This window comes from Gopherus evgoodei, chromosome 4 (assembly GCF_007399415.2).
Source record: "Gopherus evgoodei ecotype Sinaloan lineage chromosome 4, rGopEvg1_v1.p, whole genome shotgun sequence".
Classification (NCBI taxonomy): domain Eukaryota; kingdom Metazoa; phylum Chordata; order Testudines; family Testudinidae; genus Gopherus; species Gopherus evgoodei.
The window spans coordinates 92,012,192-92,030,445 of record NC_044325.1 but is presented as its reverse complement, the minus strand read 5'-3'; the positions used below and the strand labels follow the sequence as shown (position 1 = coordinate 92,030,445).

The 18,254-nt window shown below is 41.0% G+C and overlaps 1 protein-coding gene across 3 annotated transcripts in view; it reads right to left on the bottom strand.

Moving 5' to 3' along the window:
• Positions 1–18,254, bottom strand: part of ANO3 (anoctamin 3) — a 403,783-nt gene that overhangs the window by 237,648 nt on the left and 147,881 nt on the right. For 2 of the 3 annotated variants that reach the window (XM_030560192.1, XM_030560190.1), the window contains exon 1: positions 9,079–9,227. The exons of the other annotated variant lie outside the window; for it this stretch is intronic. Coding sequence is in view for 1 of the 2 variants with exons in the window: in XM_030560190.1 (XP_030416050.1) it covers positions 9,079–9,130 (52 nt within the window). In the remaining variant the exon portion in view is untranslated. Of the gene's footprint in view, positions 1–9,078; positions 9,228–18,254 lie in introns of those variants that run through there. 3 annotated transcript variants of the gene reach the window in all.

Below are 18,254 nucleotides of genomic sequence, written 5' to 3'. Positions count from 1 at the left end.
CCCAGATTGAAAGGGAAATAGGAGGTGGTTTGGGAAGAAATTGATAAATCAAACACCATTCTTATGTTCTTATTAAGTGATAATGCTTATAAAATATCCTGACCCTTACTTTCATTCATTCCATGATATTATTTTATTTCCCCCATCATATCTGCTATCATCCCCATCTCTCTCCTCTTATATCTCAGCGAGTGTTGAGTGCCTACAACCCCTTTGTGCCTTTGAAAATCTTCTCAGTGATTTTTTGTCTGCTTTCCCAACTTTCTGAGTTCTGCTGGGGCTCCTATATCTCCTCTTCCCCTTCTGTCCCTTTTCTTCTCTTTGCTTTTTTATCCCTATTTTCACATACTTAAAAAACCCTCTTCTTATTTCAAGCTGCGACCAAAAAGGAAGCTAATGGAACAATGCAGGTCAGAGAAATACCTACCCTGGTACAAAAGAAACAACATTTAATTTTCTAAGAAGTTAATTCAGTGTTCAGGGACAGGACTGTATTAACAGCACTGGAGACTTAGACTCAGTTGTCTCTCTAAAGCATAGGTAGAGTATAGGCAAAAGGGAAACAACATTTCTATACTTCGCCTCAACTGACCTGAAGGAACATCTAAATGAGAGAGCAGTGAATCCATTCTGTCACTACTGAGACCACCATAAAGTGTGTCAAACTCCCAGTTAAAACAGAGTGTGAGGGTAAATTTGTAATGCAGACATCCATCCATTTAAAAAAAAAAGTCACCTTAGACCCCCACCCACTGCTAATATCTTTCATTCGGGTCACAAGATTTGACAGATGGTAGTAATTTTCAGTCACTGGGCTAGGTTTGAAACAATGACCTAGAGCTATAAGGGTCTGAATCCATTACCTATTCCTAGATCCAGCCAGTCCTCCCATGAACAGATAATAAGCAGATTTTGTTTATATCTGGGAAAGGAAAGGAGATTGATGTACTCTTGGGCACTGACAACTAAAAGGTGTTTAAATCCAGACCATCTCAGATGAGAATTATAGAAGTTGTAAAACATTTAAACAAGAAAACTTGTCAGGATTAAAATGTAAGGACCTACAATATAATCCTAAATCTGTAAAACCAGATATGTTCCATTTTATTCACTACCTAACCTTTTCATGCATTTTCTATCCCCAAAAGCATGCCAAAGTTATTATCTGCAACATTGAAGTGATTAGCAATTAGACTTCTGAATTTTGAAATGTATGAATAGCTGATTTGCAGTTTCTTTCATGTATGCATTGTCTTTCAGCTGTCAGCATACTAAACACTGTATGCAAATCCAACAAGACAAGTAAATCAGCAACATTATGTTCTATTGGCCTGCACACTTTTAAAAGCCACTATCCCAGCATGCTCCAAGGACGCAATTTCTGCAGGTGCTGGACAGGTAGGCTCTTCAGACTGTTAATGTCCTGAATTTTTAGAGATTAATTCTAATCCAGGAGGAAAATGAAACCTCTTTCTTGACAACAGATTTTACTTTTGAATAGACTGAAAAATTCCACTCTGCTCCCTAGGGATGGAACATGAACATTCACATCCTCCTCATGTCCATATGTGGAATCTGACTCAAAAGAGAAGATCTTTACAATCTAAGCATTTACCTAGGGCCAAATTGTGACCCCTGTAGTAATACTGACAAGCAGTTATCACATGAGCAGTCACACACAAGCAGGTTCACTGATGTTAAAGTGCTCATCGAGATGAGGAAAGGCTCACAATCTGATCCGAGGGGAACAGCAATGTACTCACAGGCAGAGAGGTTCAGAGATGCTGAGAAACACTTCCGTGTACTTTAGTGTCTTTTAAAAAGTCAACACAACTCTTCTAGGTTATTCCACAGTAGATAAACAGGGTTTTTAAAACAGGCACATCTGAACTGGTTTTAACGTGGATTTAGAAAAAGATCAATCTGAAACTTCCTTATGCCACACACAATGAGATGGTTTTGGATTCCAATGCACATGGAAGTGAAGAGTCATCGATTTCAGTGGGCTTTGGATCAGACTCCAATATACCAAAAAAACCTTTATATTGTGATGGCAGGGAGGCCAAGTGGTTGCTGTGCAATCTATTTGTTAAATTATTGCTACCATTAAATATTTTGTAATGTAATTGGCCACATTTGCTGAAAATTCCTAGAAGATGCATTACCTAGAGAGTAGGCTTTTGGTACAAATGGTTAAGATGATTTTTGATAAACACAGAAATCTTCTCCTAACTGCTGAGGTTATAAAATACATTCAGTCAGTCCTGATAGTTTTGTTGCCAAGAAATACATCTGAACAAAAATACTTAAAGTGCTATTACAAATTTGTTATGGGGGAAGCACATGGAGTTTATATTAGTGACACAGCTGCTTTTTCCATTCATGTATCATTCTTCCCTTAAATAGACAGAAAAAAAGTGACTTTTCTTCCCCTTAAAAATATACTTTGTCTCATCCCTCTTTTACTCTGTTACCAAGATGGAACATCCATAAGTAGCAACCACTGGCTACTTGGAAGAATTACAGTAATTTCTTCTGAACAGATCTAAGTGACCACAAGTGGTATGTCTGTTTACATTACCCTGCTGAGAGCTATGATGAACAGGCAAGGTCTTTTAATGCATCTCTTATAGCCAGCTCATGAATGTTAGACTCCCCTCAGAACAATACTACAGGACATTCAGCAATGATCATTCTGAATTATCAGGCATCTATGATGATTTTCATTAAAAACAGAGTAAGTAAAAATAAGCTTCTCTCAATACCTTTTCTGTTCTTTCTGTCAGGTGGTGGAAAGAATTTCAGCAATTGCTCTTATCCCCTAAGAACATGTAGGGACAATTTTTCAAAGGAGAGTGGGTGTGCCTGCAAATGTTTGACACCCGTTGGCTGCCAAAAAGACTGCATTTGCATGTGTAACACTAAGAATTGTGCTTACTTGGGCTTACCGAGTTTCGTTGTGTCTCTGTCGGTGCAACGGGTTAGCTTCTGTGGGCACAACTAGCACAGGGCATTTGGGCGGGTATACTCTTACAGTTAATCCTTAAAGACTACATCAATAGGGAAAATGAAAATCCTGAAGGAAATCCCAGAATTATTTTGATTTATCACATTCCAGGTTTCCTTGTTCACAGTCTCCCCCAGAACATTTTGACAAGGCTAGTCACAAGCACAATGTTTATGAGACAGAATTAACTGAAGCTGCACAACAATTAGAACATAATAAACCAATACCAAGGCACACCATTATCTTGAGCAATCACCAAGTTGACAGCTGTACCCTAAATTTATTTAGAAGGCAAACCAACACTGAACTGTGACAAAACGATTATCCAGCATGCAATAGGTTTCTAGATCTCAAATTTTCCTAACTCATATGCAAGTCAGGAAATATAAGCTTAATTATTGTACATATTATATTAACTGCAAGTGCTATATTTTATTGAAATTGTAATCTATTGTAATTTGATAATTATTTAAAAACTCTCTATGGTCTAACATCTTTCTAGCACCTTTGGCTACACAATCTGGGTGCATATTAGGGGACTAACATGGCTAAAATGGACCCACAACAAAGTACGTATGTATGTATCGCTAAAAATTTGGGCCTTGCCTTTCAATATAGTGGCATGTAATTTTAAATGCTGACATTTTAATATGCGGTATCTTTAAAATACTGCATGCTGAGCACAAAAAAGACATTTCAAAAGATGTGTGTTTATGGCTACTTTCATTGCTATAACCATACACAGTTTAGTAAAGCTTATAGATCCTGAGAATGGTATTGAGACTTTAACACATGCTGATCTGCCTTTTGAGTGCAGGTGAAAGGAATGGGGACTGACAACTCTTTCATTAGTTTTGCATTATTTCTGAGAAATGATTGTTTCCTTTTTGCCATTATTGTGGCCTTTGTGAGAACAGCATGTAGAAAAATGAAAATGTGACATTCATAAAACTATGACACAGTTGCACCTTTTAATCATTTTAGCAATATCTCTGCTCCTCATTAGCTTCCAAAATGCAAAGCAAAAAATATGATCTTTGTAAAATGCCATTTAGAATGGCAAGCCTGTGTTGAATAAAATTAGCTCTTAGAAGAGGCTCCAGGTTTTTCGATCTCATATTTACAAAATATGTAATACTGTGCATTATTATATAACAGCTTTCATCCGAGTATCTCAAAGTGCTTTACAAACAAACACCACAAAACTTCTGTGAAGGAAGGACATATAATTATATGCCCTCCACAGATGAGTCCCAATCAAACTACACATCTAAACCCCCCGCACATTTTTGGTTTTTTTGACTCTGGTGTCTTGGTTCTGCCTTTTATACAGATAGTTCCAGGAAAAAAAATTGACTTTGTAGCCAAACATTTTTAAAGTTTGGGGTACATAGACGTTTGGATCTGGAATTAAAATTAATGAAATATTGGCAGCCAGCCAGTCAAAAGCTAAGTAGAATAAACACACTCTATGCTGCCATAGGGAGTGAGTCCCAAAGTCTGTAATAAGAAAGCAGTGCTGCTAGTACTAAAAAGAGCAATGCCAGTCAATAGCAGCATCCCAGGCAGAGTGCAGAGCGAAAGGCAGCCTTTCAAATAACCACATTCTAGTCCGTACTTTAATCTGCATCTGGAGGAACATAACAACTGCTATACCATATCAGACAAACAATCCATTCAGATCAATAGCACCTTTTCGGAAGAAGGTGAAAAAATCCCATCACATCATGCATGTAAATGAACAATATCCAGTTGTCATTTAGGTCAGGCACTCATATGCTTCTGTCATGAGCATGGTGTAGGAACCTACATATAACCTCTACTTTTACAAATTGCACAGATAGCTAGTCTATGAAAACATGCTCATGTTATGGTTACTTAATTCTCCCAGCTGCACCTCTGCCCAAAGTTTGTTTCACATTAATGTCTGGTTTTACATTAATTTTCTTAAGTTCCTCGGGGACAGGGACTCTTACTATACATATGTTCAATGCCTAACCTGGTTGGATCCATTAGGTGCTACTGTAAACACAAGTAAATTATATCTGATGCAGTTTTTGGATCTTTCAAGCTATGAAAAAAAAAACAGCAAGTACATGCAATACAAGTCCACATTGAGACTTCCTCCATGCCCATCACTAGCAGAATAACCCTCCTTTCATACCCTATTCTGATACCAGATAAGAATCCCATAGATATCTTTCAACTAAGTGTAGATGGAATTGTTCTGTCACCATTTTCTTAGTATCCTGCCAAAGAGATTCTTGAGCAAGAGTCAAATCACTGTTTGTCAGTACATACCTGTTTGCTTACTATATCCAAGGAAGATACTAACAATCCACAGCAATAAAAAGCCCCAAACCTCTTTACTGGCCGTAATCAGTCAAAAAGGTCATGAGTGCATTTCACAAGTCAGAATTCTCTAAATCCAAAACCTTAGTAAGCAAAAAATGGCCCAAAACCAACCAGGAAACATAAAGCATTCCTCTCCTTCTCTTCTGACAATCCTTATGCAAGTAATCAAAGGTTAATCCCATCTGACACATGTAAAAAATTCAGTGTTAAATAATAAATGAGATAGAAAAATGTATACCTTCGGGAATGTTGGGGATTCTCTGAGAATTTATCTGTTACAACAATGCATCTGCACCTTGTGGCACAATGCAGATTAAAAATAGTGACAAAAGGACGGCCAGATGGCTCAACAGATCTAATGCACTACCATGCCGTGGGCCTAGATTTAGACTAACTTTAGGACTACTGTTCTCTTTAACGGGGATAATTTCAGTAATTTGTAGTCAGACAAGGCAAGGGGAAATGAAACATCCATTCTATGAACCTCTGCATGGCTTTAGAATAGCTTTTTTTTTAATTACTCAGGTGATAATGTAACGATGTGTTTCAAAGCAACTTTTTTTGAACTTGGGAGTATTCACTGTGTATATGCTTTGGACGGAGGGCAGGACAAAGCCATGCTTGGATATTCTACTGCCAGCCTCCTGTTCTAGGCCCATTGTCACCACCAAAGAAAACAGAGCAAGGAACCAAAACACTAGTCCAGAGATAAAAAAGGTATTTTTCTAACTTTTGAGAGATCCTGGATTTCTGAGCTTTACTGCAACATGCCAGAGCACTTGGATGTTCCCTTTCAAGCTGTGCAAAAGAATATAATTATAGAAAGCTGAAGAAACCACCACTCATCCTCTCAGCCATAACAAAATTTCAGAGTAGTAAATCAAGTAGTTAAGGGAAACAAACACAATTTTCTCCAAACCAATGAAGGTTGGGGATTGTAAAAGTTAGCCACTCTCCATTAAATCAGTCTGAATATTGTGTCTCCTGAGGCTACCCCATAAGGCTCAATCCACAAAAATGTGTATTCTTATAAATTGCTTTTATATGATAAATTCCTCTTTTAGTTCGACCTACAGCTTAATTCTATATTGAGGGTCCACAAAGAGCTAATTGCTGAAATTACCCCATTCCCCCCCTAAAAAATGTAGCTTGCTCTTAATGCAATTAAAGTATAGAGAGCACAGCTGTGATGGGCAGCTGGCCATACTACAAAGATTATCACTAATTTTGTAGAAAACAGAATTTAATGCACATTTTTGCATACAGTTAAACAATATGTATAGACAGCATCAAGATAAACATACAAGGACAAATTTATATGCAAGTCTAAATAAAAATCATATACTGACTTTTTCATGTTGAGAAATCTACATATATGTCTACAGAAGTGCACAGTGCTAGATTCTTTAGTACATTAACCCCTTAAGTATCACTAAAATTTATTTTTATTATCTTGCACTCAATTTTCTGTCTGATTTGGTTTGGTTTTTTGGGAAAGTGGTGTTTGTGTTTTTTGTTTTGTTTATTCTTCCTGTGGCCTTTATACCAATCCTGTCTACGGCCATCCCCAAGGCCCCAAAAGCAGTAGGACAAGAGAAAATCTGTTGTTCAGGACTTGGAAAGCTCATTCAGAGTGAGTTGGCACTCTGTACTGTTCAGTCATGGCCTTGTTCAGGTGATCCTTGGGGTGGGGGAAGGAAGGGGACATGCTTTTTTCTTTATGGCCAAGGGTGTTGTTGTATTTTACAGGCAATGGTGTCCATGGGTATACATGCTCCATGACTTCTTGAGAGCACTCCATCTCACTTACATGACTCTATTGTGGCAAGTCAATTTACTCAGATTTTGCACAAGGCGTACAGACAGAATGAGAATCTGTTTCTGAGTATGTAACTCATCCCACAGACTAGCAGATCTAATATATTATGAAGTTTTGGAAATGTTACAAGCATACAGAATCTACTACATTGTTCATCATTGCTCTGTTAACATAAATTACATTCCATGCTGAAACTAAGAAATTATGCAATTTAAAAATGAAATTGTTTTTAGAATAATACAGTATAGTGCCCTTAGGACCTTGGTAGGGATTCTAGAGTTAGTTAATCATTGACCTGACATAAGAAATGGCTCAGAAGAAACTGTTAGATTCTATAAACTCAGTGTACATGCTGCACAGCTGTCAGTCCATGTGCTTACAAATATGACATTTAAGAAAAACAATTTACTGTACCTTTGTAATCTCATTTTTAAAAGGAATGAATTTGACATTTTACAATTCAGAACAGCAAAACTAGTTAGAGCACATAGGGAGGGACTGGGGGCAAAATCGCAAGGTAAGTTAAATTTATCTTGGAATTACAGGAGTTCAAATATTCTCAAACTTTTCAGCTTCCTCTCACAGATGTGCACTCAAACAGATCATTTTTAAACAAAATTCGGTGGATGTAGTAATTGTTCCGAGGATGAATGCTTGAAACTTATGATAAAAGTAGAGTTTAGGCTGAAATTTTATGGATTAACGAACTGAAGGATATAAAAAAAGTTTGTAGTAGAATAGAAATGCTGACCAAGTTAAGCTATCGATAGCAGCACAAATGGACCAACTGTAACAATGGAAACGTTGATACCTCCTTACCTACAAAATGCTAATGCAATCACGGCGGGGGAAAAAAGCATGCAAACAAAAAATCCAACCTTCCACGAACTTCTAATGTATTTATTACATCTTTATTGCACCATGTTAACAAGAGATTACTATGATTAATAAATATTTCAGTCACAGTTGCTAAGAGATATATATTAACAGTCTTACTGGGCAGTAGCCAAAGATTCCAATGTTCTTGATGTGCAAAAGCAGACATGATCAGTTAATTATTTCTGTTTTGGGGACTAAAGTGCTGAAAGTAGCTATGGTTATTTTCTTCTTCTGTATGGTTTGTACTTGATTCATGATTTTACTAATGTATTATATAGGCTAGAAATAAAACAATATTACCAAAATAAAAGAAAACAGGAGAAAACTGGAGGGAGAACTCCCCCACTTCCCATCATTGTTATTTTCACCTAAAGCCATAATACAGCATTGGTATTTATTGTAACAGCTGAAAAGAACTAAGGAAGCATTGTTTCAATACTGAACAAAGTTTTCATGATAAACTAAAAGTATTAGATCAGTTCAATAGTCAAACATCATGCAGCATGGGTATTTAAAAGCATGCTTGTAAAATAGCAAATGACGTCTATGGTGCTACTTGTGATCTTCAACCTTTTAAAGGCAAATACCATTCAGCTGCAATGAAATACATTCACAGCAACATCCTGTAACAATGAAGTGCAGCTATGCCAAGCACATTTTTCCTTGCACTGCACTGCAAATGTGGATATTTTAAAGGACAGATTATTTGCTTAAAATCAAAATCTTTGAATGCCTTGTAGGTTTATATTCTAACAGCCATGTTTAGTACATGATGTTATAGGTTCTAATCCTAGAGAATGTTACTTGTCTTGCAATAGTAGAAAAAAATGTAGCCATTTCAAGGACCAAAAACTGATGGATAAAATTTTAAACTTACTGTAAGAGTTTAAACACATCTGCATTGCACATAGCTCTGGTATTAGGAGCAGCTGGTGTACTGATGCTTGTGCATACTGCAAGGGCATGCAGACCTAATAATTTAGCACACAGTGCTAGAGACAAAAATATTTCTACTGACCTTTTTGCTGTCTAAAGGACTGAATAGAGCCCGAATGGTGAACCATCTTCATTCATGGGAGCTTGACAATACTCACTCACTGAATTCGAGGGGGTCAAGATGTTTCAAATGGGAAATGGAAAGGCTCCCTGACTGCATAGAATCTAGGAGCTTCTGAACAGCTATGCAACCCGACACCTGCTTTAGCAAGCACTTAGCTTGAAAGACTCTACTCCCCACTGTTGTCATAGAAACCAGAGAGGCTGGTCCAGCACCACACTCCCCTTAGCGGATGCTTTAGGAATAATTCACTACATCAATCAACCAGAGAAATGCAATACATTGTTTTTACTGAAGAAAAGTGTTTTGTTGCTCGAAGCATATTTTTTCAGATAAAGACAAACTCAAGCACTTTCCCTAGTTCTGAACATCACTGCAGCAGCAAACAAATAATGGTTTCCAATCTCTAGCCGTGGGATGCCTCCAAGATAACAAAATTATTCAGAAGTTTATATGGTCCTGACCATCAGCATATTGACTGAAGTAAAATGTGTTTTATAGATTCACTCCTACAAGCGTTTCCTCCAAATGGCATGTTCATTTATTTCTGTAGTTCTTTTGTCTTTCAAAGCTCCCTACCTTTGTCTAAAAGAAATCATCTAATAAAAAAATATTTTAAGGACAGGTGGACACAGCGGTCACCCTTGTCCATTTATAAATTTTAAAAATTGCAAATGTACATATGTACATATGTATTTGTCATTTCATATGTCACGTCTTAAGACTGCAAACTCTTTGGGGGAGGAACTGTTTCTTCATAATAGGAAGCCCCAATCTTTACAGGGGCTTCACAGGTTTTATTCTATAAATACAGAAAGCACCCAAGATTGCACATCTATTTATATAGGTTCTGATATGGTCCCTATCACTGACATTCTGACAATCGTTTTTGCTCCCCTCCATGCTGTGTGGAAAGAGAAACATTTGAGCCAATGTGGTGTTCAAATTTATGAGGAGACTTAACACCTGTTCGGTTTTTCCACCCCCACCCATGGTCTATATTATACACCTTTCATAGCAGCTTCCAATAAATTATCACTCATCCACTGTTCCATCTCCAGCATATGTCTCTTCTCTGATCTTCCAGCTTACAATCAATCTTCTACTTTATTAGGTATTCCACTAGGAGTGGCACAGAAAAAACTCACACTCCTCTTCTTTCCAAATAGAAACAAATCAATCAGCTCACTTAAAATAAAAAACACCCAAAGCCTTTTTACCAAACTTGAATCAAACTTTTAAGAGCCGAACATATTTAGATAACTTTTCATTTGTTCATACTTCTGCACCTTTTCTGACCAGGAGATGCCCTGGACCAGCAAAAGAAAAACAGGGGTGGTTGGTCTGTTTTATTTTTGATTTCTGATTAGAAGCAGGAAGTATCAGAATCCATATGAGAAAAATCTTTCCTCAAGAGATTTTAGCACAGTTCTGTATAAAATTGCCCATACTTTACAGTGCTTATCTGAATTGTAAAACCTTTGCTGATTTCTTGTGCTGAACCTAATACACTCTCAAATGTCCATATACATCTTAAATCCAGTTTCAACCCCAGGGCACAGTTGAAATTCCAAAACTGCCAAGAAGAAAGGTTATTCTTCATTGTATTTTCAGCCACAGCCAAAAACCTGTTTTCATGAGCTTTATAGCCTTTGTTTCTTGGGATCTATACACTCAGTGGCTTTGTTCAATACCAAATTCTTGGTCCTGCCTCAATGCATGACTTGATGGCTTCTTGAGGTCTTTTCCAGCCCTACAGTTCTCCGACTTTATTATTCTACAACTCTGAGTGCAGTTACATGAGCTACAGCATTTTGGAAGTCCCAAATAAGCTCTCTCACTTTTATTCCATTTAAACTCAAGAAAAAGGCATGTACTATCTAACCCTTTTGGTTATACTCCTCCACTGCTGTGTAGTTAATATTCAAACCCATCCAAAACTCCCGATAGGACTCTGAGTGCTAGGTTTTCTCCAGTGTCACTGAAAACTGGTCTACACAGGAAACACTGTAAAAATGACAAATTAGAGACCACAGCTCCCAGCTCACATCAGTCCTTCAGGTGATATGACAGGGCTCTGGGCAGCATTACTCTGTGGTGACCTGCCAGGCAATCTATGGAGGCAGGACCGGCGCTAGGGGTTTGAGTGCCTTAAGCGAACGGCAATTTTGCTGCCCCCGGCGCTGATCCGGCGGCTCTGGTGGAGATGCCGCAGTGGTGCCTGCGGAGGGTCCTGTGCTCCATGGCTCTGGTGGAGCTGCCGCAGTGATGCCTGTGGGCGGTCCACTGGAGCTGCACGAGGAGCCGACCACCCGCAGGCACGACTGAGGCAGCTCCACCGGAGCCACCTGCCGCCCCCTCTGGCAAAACGGCGCCCACCAATTATTCTGGCGCCCTAGGCGATTGCCTAGGCTGCCTGAATGGTAGCGCCGGCCCTGTATGGAGGAGCCAGGTCAGGTGACTAGATGTCCCGATTTTTGGGTCTCTCTTATACAGGTTCCTATTACCCCCCACCCCATGTACTGATTTTCTCACGTGCTGTCTGGTCACCCTAGAGCCAGGTAAGTGAGATGGCAAGAACCCAGGCAGGTTTCCAAAAGAACCCTGGGAACCCTGCTCCATGACAGCTCATGAGGCAAGCTATAGAGGAGCCAAAGAGCCTGGGAATTTGAGAGACAGGGCTCCCAGGCTCCTGGTTCCCTGGTGGCCTGCCACATGGGCAGCCAGAGAGCTGGGAACCTGGAATCCTGAGCCCCTTAGTAGGCCATTGGTCAGGCTGCCACAGAATAAGGCCCAGGGTGGCACCAGAACCCTGCCTGGTTTTTATTGCAACTTCCTCAAAACAAGCCGTCTTTGAAATATTTTGAGTTTGTTGAAATCAGCATTCTCTGACTGAAAAATGTCCCATCTGAAAATTTCAGACTAGCTCTATCTGAATAGCTATTTCACAAGGAGAACTGGGAGCTGGAACTAAAGCTTTGCTCATTCTCTTCATTGTCAGACCCACCAGTGTGGGGAGAAGACATAGCTCCATGGATCCAGGATCCCCACCACCACTGCTACCTGTGATGGGGGTTTGTGGTGCAGGAGCATAACCTGAGCCGTGATTTCCACATACTGTGGACCCAATAAGACTACACAACACAAACTAATTTTAAAATGTACACCACAAAGAATTTCCTTTCTAAAAAGATTATTCCTGTTATTCCCATATTCCTATCACATTAAAAAATGCAGAGAGTAGGCAAAATAGGCCAAATTCTGCTGAGTTACACTGGTATATATCCCAGAATACCTCCCTAATTTAAGGTCAAATGAGTTTATCCTGATTTGCACTAGTGTCAATGTGGAGTGGTGCCAATGAAAGAAAGAAGGAATGAGCAAAGGAGGAGAAGCAGGGATACTTTCCATTTTAAAACACAAAAGGTACACAAGTCCTGCTTACAATTGGTAGATTGAAGTCTGTATTATTCATTCTCATGACAGACAAATTCCAGGAGAATTGATGGCTTAGAACATCAGTCTTACTTTCTATAAAATAAAAGGTATATCTGGTCCACAGACATATTTCAAATGCGGGTGTAGGCCTCTGTAATATGACATGTTCTCAAGATGTATGAGCATCTATAAGATTTTTGCCTCATGTTCTGCTGTCCATATTTTTTATTTCCTTTAAAAAAATTAATTCAGTGACACAGACAAGTGACAGAGACAAGAACATTAAAAGAAGACCTCTGCTTAGCTACAGAACAGAGATGGTTAGAGTTTCCAACCAGTGTGGGTCAGGGCCATGGATGGTGAATGAAACTTCCCCTGAGGTGAGCAAGCTCCTAGTCCTGCCTCTTCCACCCACACTCCACCCCGGCTCTGCCCCAGGCCCCGCCCCCCCACCACTGAATTACCACCCGTCTTCCGCTCACCCACCTGCTGCTTGCCTCCTCAACCCCCCTGCCAGACCCTTTCCCCACTCACCACAACTTGCTATGCAGCTGGCTCGCCGCTTGCCTCCTCACCCTGCTGTTGCCACCTCTCCTTTTCATCTTAAAGCACTAATAACATTCCCCAAGGGAACTGAACAGGCAACAGGTGTAGCTCAATTGCCAGATGGATTCTCCTCTGTGTGGCAGAGAGTTCTGCGTATGCTGCATAGAGAGAGACCAAAAAGTAGGCTGCCTGCGCCAACCTGAAGCCTAATCTCTCCTTTTGAAAAAGTGCTGGTCATTGACAGCCTGCATTAAGGCAGTAGTTCAGTCACCTTTCTTACACAGAGTTCCCTGCCAGACTCATTTACTTAAACTGGGTTTGAATAAAACAATTAGGTCAAAAAATAAACCCACTGGCTAGGTCAGCTTCTCCTTGAGCCAGGTTAGCAGTTCCTTCTTCTGGGTACAGAGACTAACTGAAGGGTCGTCATTTGGAATCTGTGTTTAACCCCAATAACACATCTTCCTACAATATAAAAGCCAGATGAATGTGGCCAAAGGCTTCCTGGGCATTTGCAAATGCCTGTTAAATGTCTTCATTACCACATTAATGGCAAGGCTTTTTCACTGTGTAAAGTTACTCAGGGATCCCCACTGCTTGCCTCCTCACTCCCCCAGTCTGCCACTGACTCCCCGCTCACATTCTCTCTCACACACACACCCCACCGGAGGGACAGGTGGTGTGGAGAGCACAGTGGCAGGAACCTCTGAAGGAGGAAGAGAGTAGGGTGGAGGAGGGGAGAGGAGGAAGACTCCAGGCAGTAGCAGCAAGCCATGGGAGCCTCGGGGAAGGGTCAGAGCAGGAAGGGGAAATGGTGGGGGAGGGGCACCATGGCCCAGGTGTCAGGCAGCAGGGATGCCTGTGGTAGAGGAAGCAATGCCTCCTTTTGCCTAATATACCCGCCGTCCATGGTCAAGACTGACCTGGAAATGATCATCTGTGAACACAAGAAATTAGTTCAACCTCCATAGCCATTCAGCACTTAGCCATTCCACTGTGATGCTAATTGCAGTGCCGATTAGAAAAACATTGATAGTTTTTCATCTCCATTCTAAATGGGGAAAATATACTTTATTATTATGTAAATACGTATTGTGGAAACTAACAATGCAAACTGATCTATGGCCAGATTCTGCCATTAATTCTCTGGAAATCTGGAGGTGGTCCTTTCACTTCAGTGGAGTTTTGCTGCATTTCCAGTGGTATAGGTGACAAAAGAATTTGGTACAGTGTCTTGCTATATGGAGTTTCTTTGCCTCTCTCCTTCCATGCAACTGCTCTGGTAACAAGGTATAACCTCAGAGAACAGTGAGAAACCCAGTGGAGAGGCTGAACAAATACATAATTACGACCCAAATAAGGATTCTCTTCTCTAGCTGCTTTGCCTAATAAGATGGTTGATTGAACAACCTTGTCCATCTGAACAGTGCTTGATATAGATATTATACATATTATAGGGTTACCATATTTAAACAATCAAAAAGAGGGGGAGAGCCCCACTCCCTCCCACTTTCCACCCCAAAACCTGTCTGTCCCCCTCAAAACCTCCAACCCACCCTTCTCCTTGTCTCCTGACTGCCCCCTCCTGGGACCTCTGCCCCCCAGGACTCCACTCCCTACCTAAGCCTCCCTGTTCCTTGTCCTCTGACTGCCCCCTCCTAACTGCCCCCCTAGGACTCTATCCCTTACCTGTCCCAACCCTTATCCACATCTTCGCCCCCAGAGAGACCTTCAGGACTCCCATGCCCCATCCAACCGCTCCCCGCCCCCTGACAGGACCCCAAAACTCCCGACCCATCCAACCCCCCCTGCTCCCTGTCTCCTGACACCTCCCCCCTAACTCCCAACACATCCAACCCTCCCCCTGCTCCCTGACTTCCCCCTGGGACTCCCCTCACCATGCCTCCACATGGAGGCAAAACATGCTGCTGGGCTGCCACGTGCACAGCCCCTCCCCCACAGAGTGCTGAGGCAGCAGGAGGGGGGAGCAGAGGAGGGGCTCTGGCTGCTGGAGGCCAGTGTGAGCAGCTCAGTCAGGCTCAGCTGCTCAATCAGCTGCGCTGCACTCTGCATGGGGTGGGAGGGAATCCCGGCAGGGCTGGCACTTCCATTTAGGTGACCAAGGCAGTTGCCTAGGGTGGCAGGATTTGAGAGGGCAGCAGACTGCTCCAGTGGACCTCCCGCAGGCACGCCTGCGGCAGGTCCACCAGAGCCGCGGGACCAGTGGACCGTCCCTGCGCCTAGGGCACCAAAAACCCTGGCGCCACTCCTGAATCCCAGACCTTTCAACCTTATTACCAACTCCTCCCAGAAGGCTATTTAAAGATGAAGAAGCCGGACATGTCTGGGGAAATACAGATGGATGGTAACCCTACATATTATACTACTGCTATTGAACTCCAAGGGAGTTTTGAGATTGGCTACAATGGAAGCTGGACTAGCAGCAGGCCCTCCTATTACTATGTTAGTGCTCTTATTCATTTGTGTTACTTCAATGGGAGTACAAGCGGGGATCATGCCACAGAAACTAGGGGTAAACAATAAAGCACAGTTTAGTCCATTCAGCAAGTTAAACTACCCAAAATATTAATGTAGCCCCTGGCCAGTTTTGGGGCTTCAGAGAAGCAGTTCCCACAGAAAGCATCATGGAGGCAGAGACTAGAACTGCAGTTGAGACTGCCTCTCACCTGTGCTTGAAGGGGACACACATGATGGGGGCTGGCCCAGGAGCCAGACTAAGAAGCAGAGCAACCAGCCGCAGGGCCTGGAGAGACTGTATGTGGGCTAGGACCAACACCGAAATGTTAGCCATGTGCAGACAGACCCCATGTTTGGGCAGAGGAGGAGGAGGAGTTATTATCAATGCTTGATTGGCATGCCTAGGAGACAAAACTGCACGTCCCAGAGGGCCTTCACATGGCTGTGATGTGTGCTGGGCATGGGAAGGACCATGTGATCAAAGAGAGGGCTGGCTGCCGGAGGACAGGTTAGAGCAGCTAGAGAAGATGCAGCTCCTACGTTGCTCTCTACCACAGAGGACAGTGCACCCACCACCAGGGATTCACACCAGCCAAAAGGGAGAGCTATCTGCTTTGCAGCAAACCCTTCACAACAGGTTTCATCTCTACCACCCAGATAAGGCTTGTGGGAGAGACTCTGAAGGGCTCACTAACTAGATTAACTTGGTTTGTGGGGTTTTAGTGATTGTTGCTGGAATTACTCATTTATCTGTATCCTTGACTCCTTCACCTGTTCTCTCCTCTTCTTTTAATTTACACCATTCTTTCCAGGAATAAGTATAGATTCTCTTTATTTCTTGGTCCTTGATTCTCTGTTATCTCTTTCCTCTGCCAAAAGTAACTTACAGCTACCAAACACAAGCTTATTTTCTCTTTGTTGACTATAGCTCACAGTACACTATGTTTACAAAGCTACATAAGGGTCCAACTTCAGGAAGGGCTTGCCTACACTAGAAAATTCTGCTGCTTTACCTACCATTAAAGTACTACAACTCCCCTAATAGTGATACAGCCATACAGAATAAAGATATTTTAAAGCGGTATAGATATTCCCATACCGGAAAGGGAATAGTTATACTGATATAAATCACCTTTATAACAGTATAACTATATCCCCATTAGGGGCTTTGAATGGCATTGGCAACAAAAGCACACCCCTAACTGACATAGTTGTACTGGTAAAATTTTTCGGGGTAATAGGATTGTCAACTTCGGTTGGATGAATTCCCGGAGGTTTCATCACATGACATTATCTTTAATTAAAGATTAATCTTTAATTCCTAGAGACTCCAGGACAATCCTGGAGGGGGCAACTCTAATTGTAGGCCAGGCCTAACTAACGTATAAATAATATACTGCTTGGGCAGTCCAAAGATTGATGTAATAACTGAAAAATCCTCCACATCTCTTCAGGCCAGCTGACCAATTATTTTTTGAACTTCCAATGAAGGTTTGATATTTGTTTGCATTTTGGTTGAAGGTGCAGAAAGAAATGCAGTCAAATGTATTCAAACACATCTGTAAATCCTAATAGATTTCTGTGTTTGCAGCATAATTGGTAAAGTAGCTTCTGCACCTCTACAGCTACAGCAAAAAACTGCTCCCAGAACTATTGCACCTTCTTGCTAACAGACAACACTGAAGCTGATGCACAGCAGGCAATAGCAAACGAAGGCTAGCCAAGTTGGCTCCTGCTGAACAAGTACAAGGAAACTAAACATTTGCCAAAAGGAGAGCAGCAAAGCCAATGAAGAACAAATTTTATTCTCAAGCTTCATATAAGGTATTAAAAAGGGTGGTGGTGGGAGGGAGAATGGGCCATGTTAAACTAGATCAAAGTAACTGAATGTCCTTTAGGGGAGAAAAACACAATAGCAAAATCAAATGATAGATACTGTAAAACTGGTAGGTAATGAAAACGTGAACAGTATTTATAACGTTATCTTCAACCAACTTCTAGAGCTTTATCATAACAAGTGTCAGGACTTCTGCACATAAAAGTTATATCAAGTAGAGGCCTGAACAGATGTCAAAAATAAAAGATGAACACTGTGTACTGGCATTTTGTAATGAGAAAATTATTGCAATAAGGGTTTGGAAACAAATGCAGCCAGAGATAGACATGCATACAAACATGTCAATGTGTCTCACACCTTCTGAAGCTAAGGAGCTCTTTTCTTGTATTTGGACAATACTTGAGCCCATCAAATGACCATGCAAATGTGCAGATCATACAAAGAAAATATAGGAACATTCTGGCAACTTGTCCCAGAAGGTCTTAGAGTGAAAGCTTTTCCTACTACATAGCAATCGTTCTTTTACCTTCAGAAACTTCATGTACTTTTTGTGGAGCAAAACAAGTTAAACCTTAAGAAATACATTTTTTTGCTCCCTTGGTTCTTTTCTAATTGTAAAGCTCTATTTTTAGCATGGAGTACACACACAAGACTATAAATCTGACAGCTGGGATAAAATCTGCAAAGAAGTGAAATGTGCCTATAAAGAGTTTAAATTAAGCCCTTGTTATTCTCAGCTGAATAAGTTTGAAGATAATGTTGAAACGTGATTGGAAACATCTCCTCATAAAATAAACATAGGTCCCACTCTAATTACAATAGCATTTTGGAACACAGA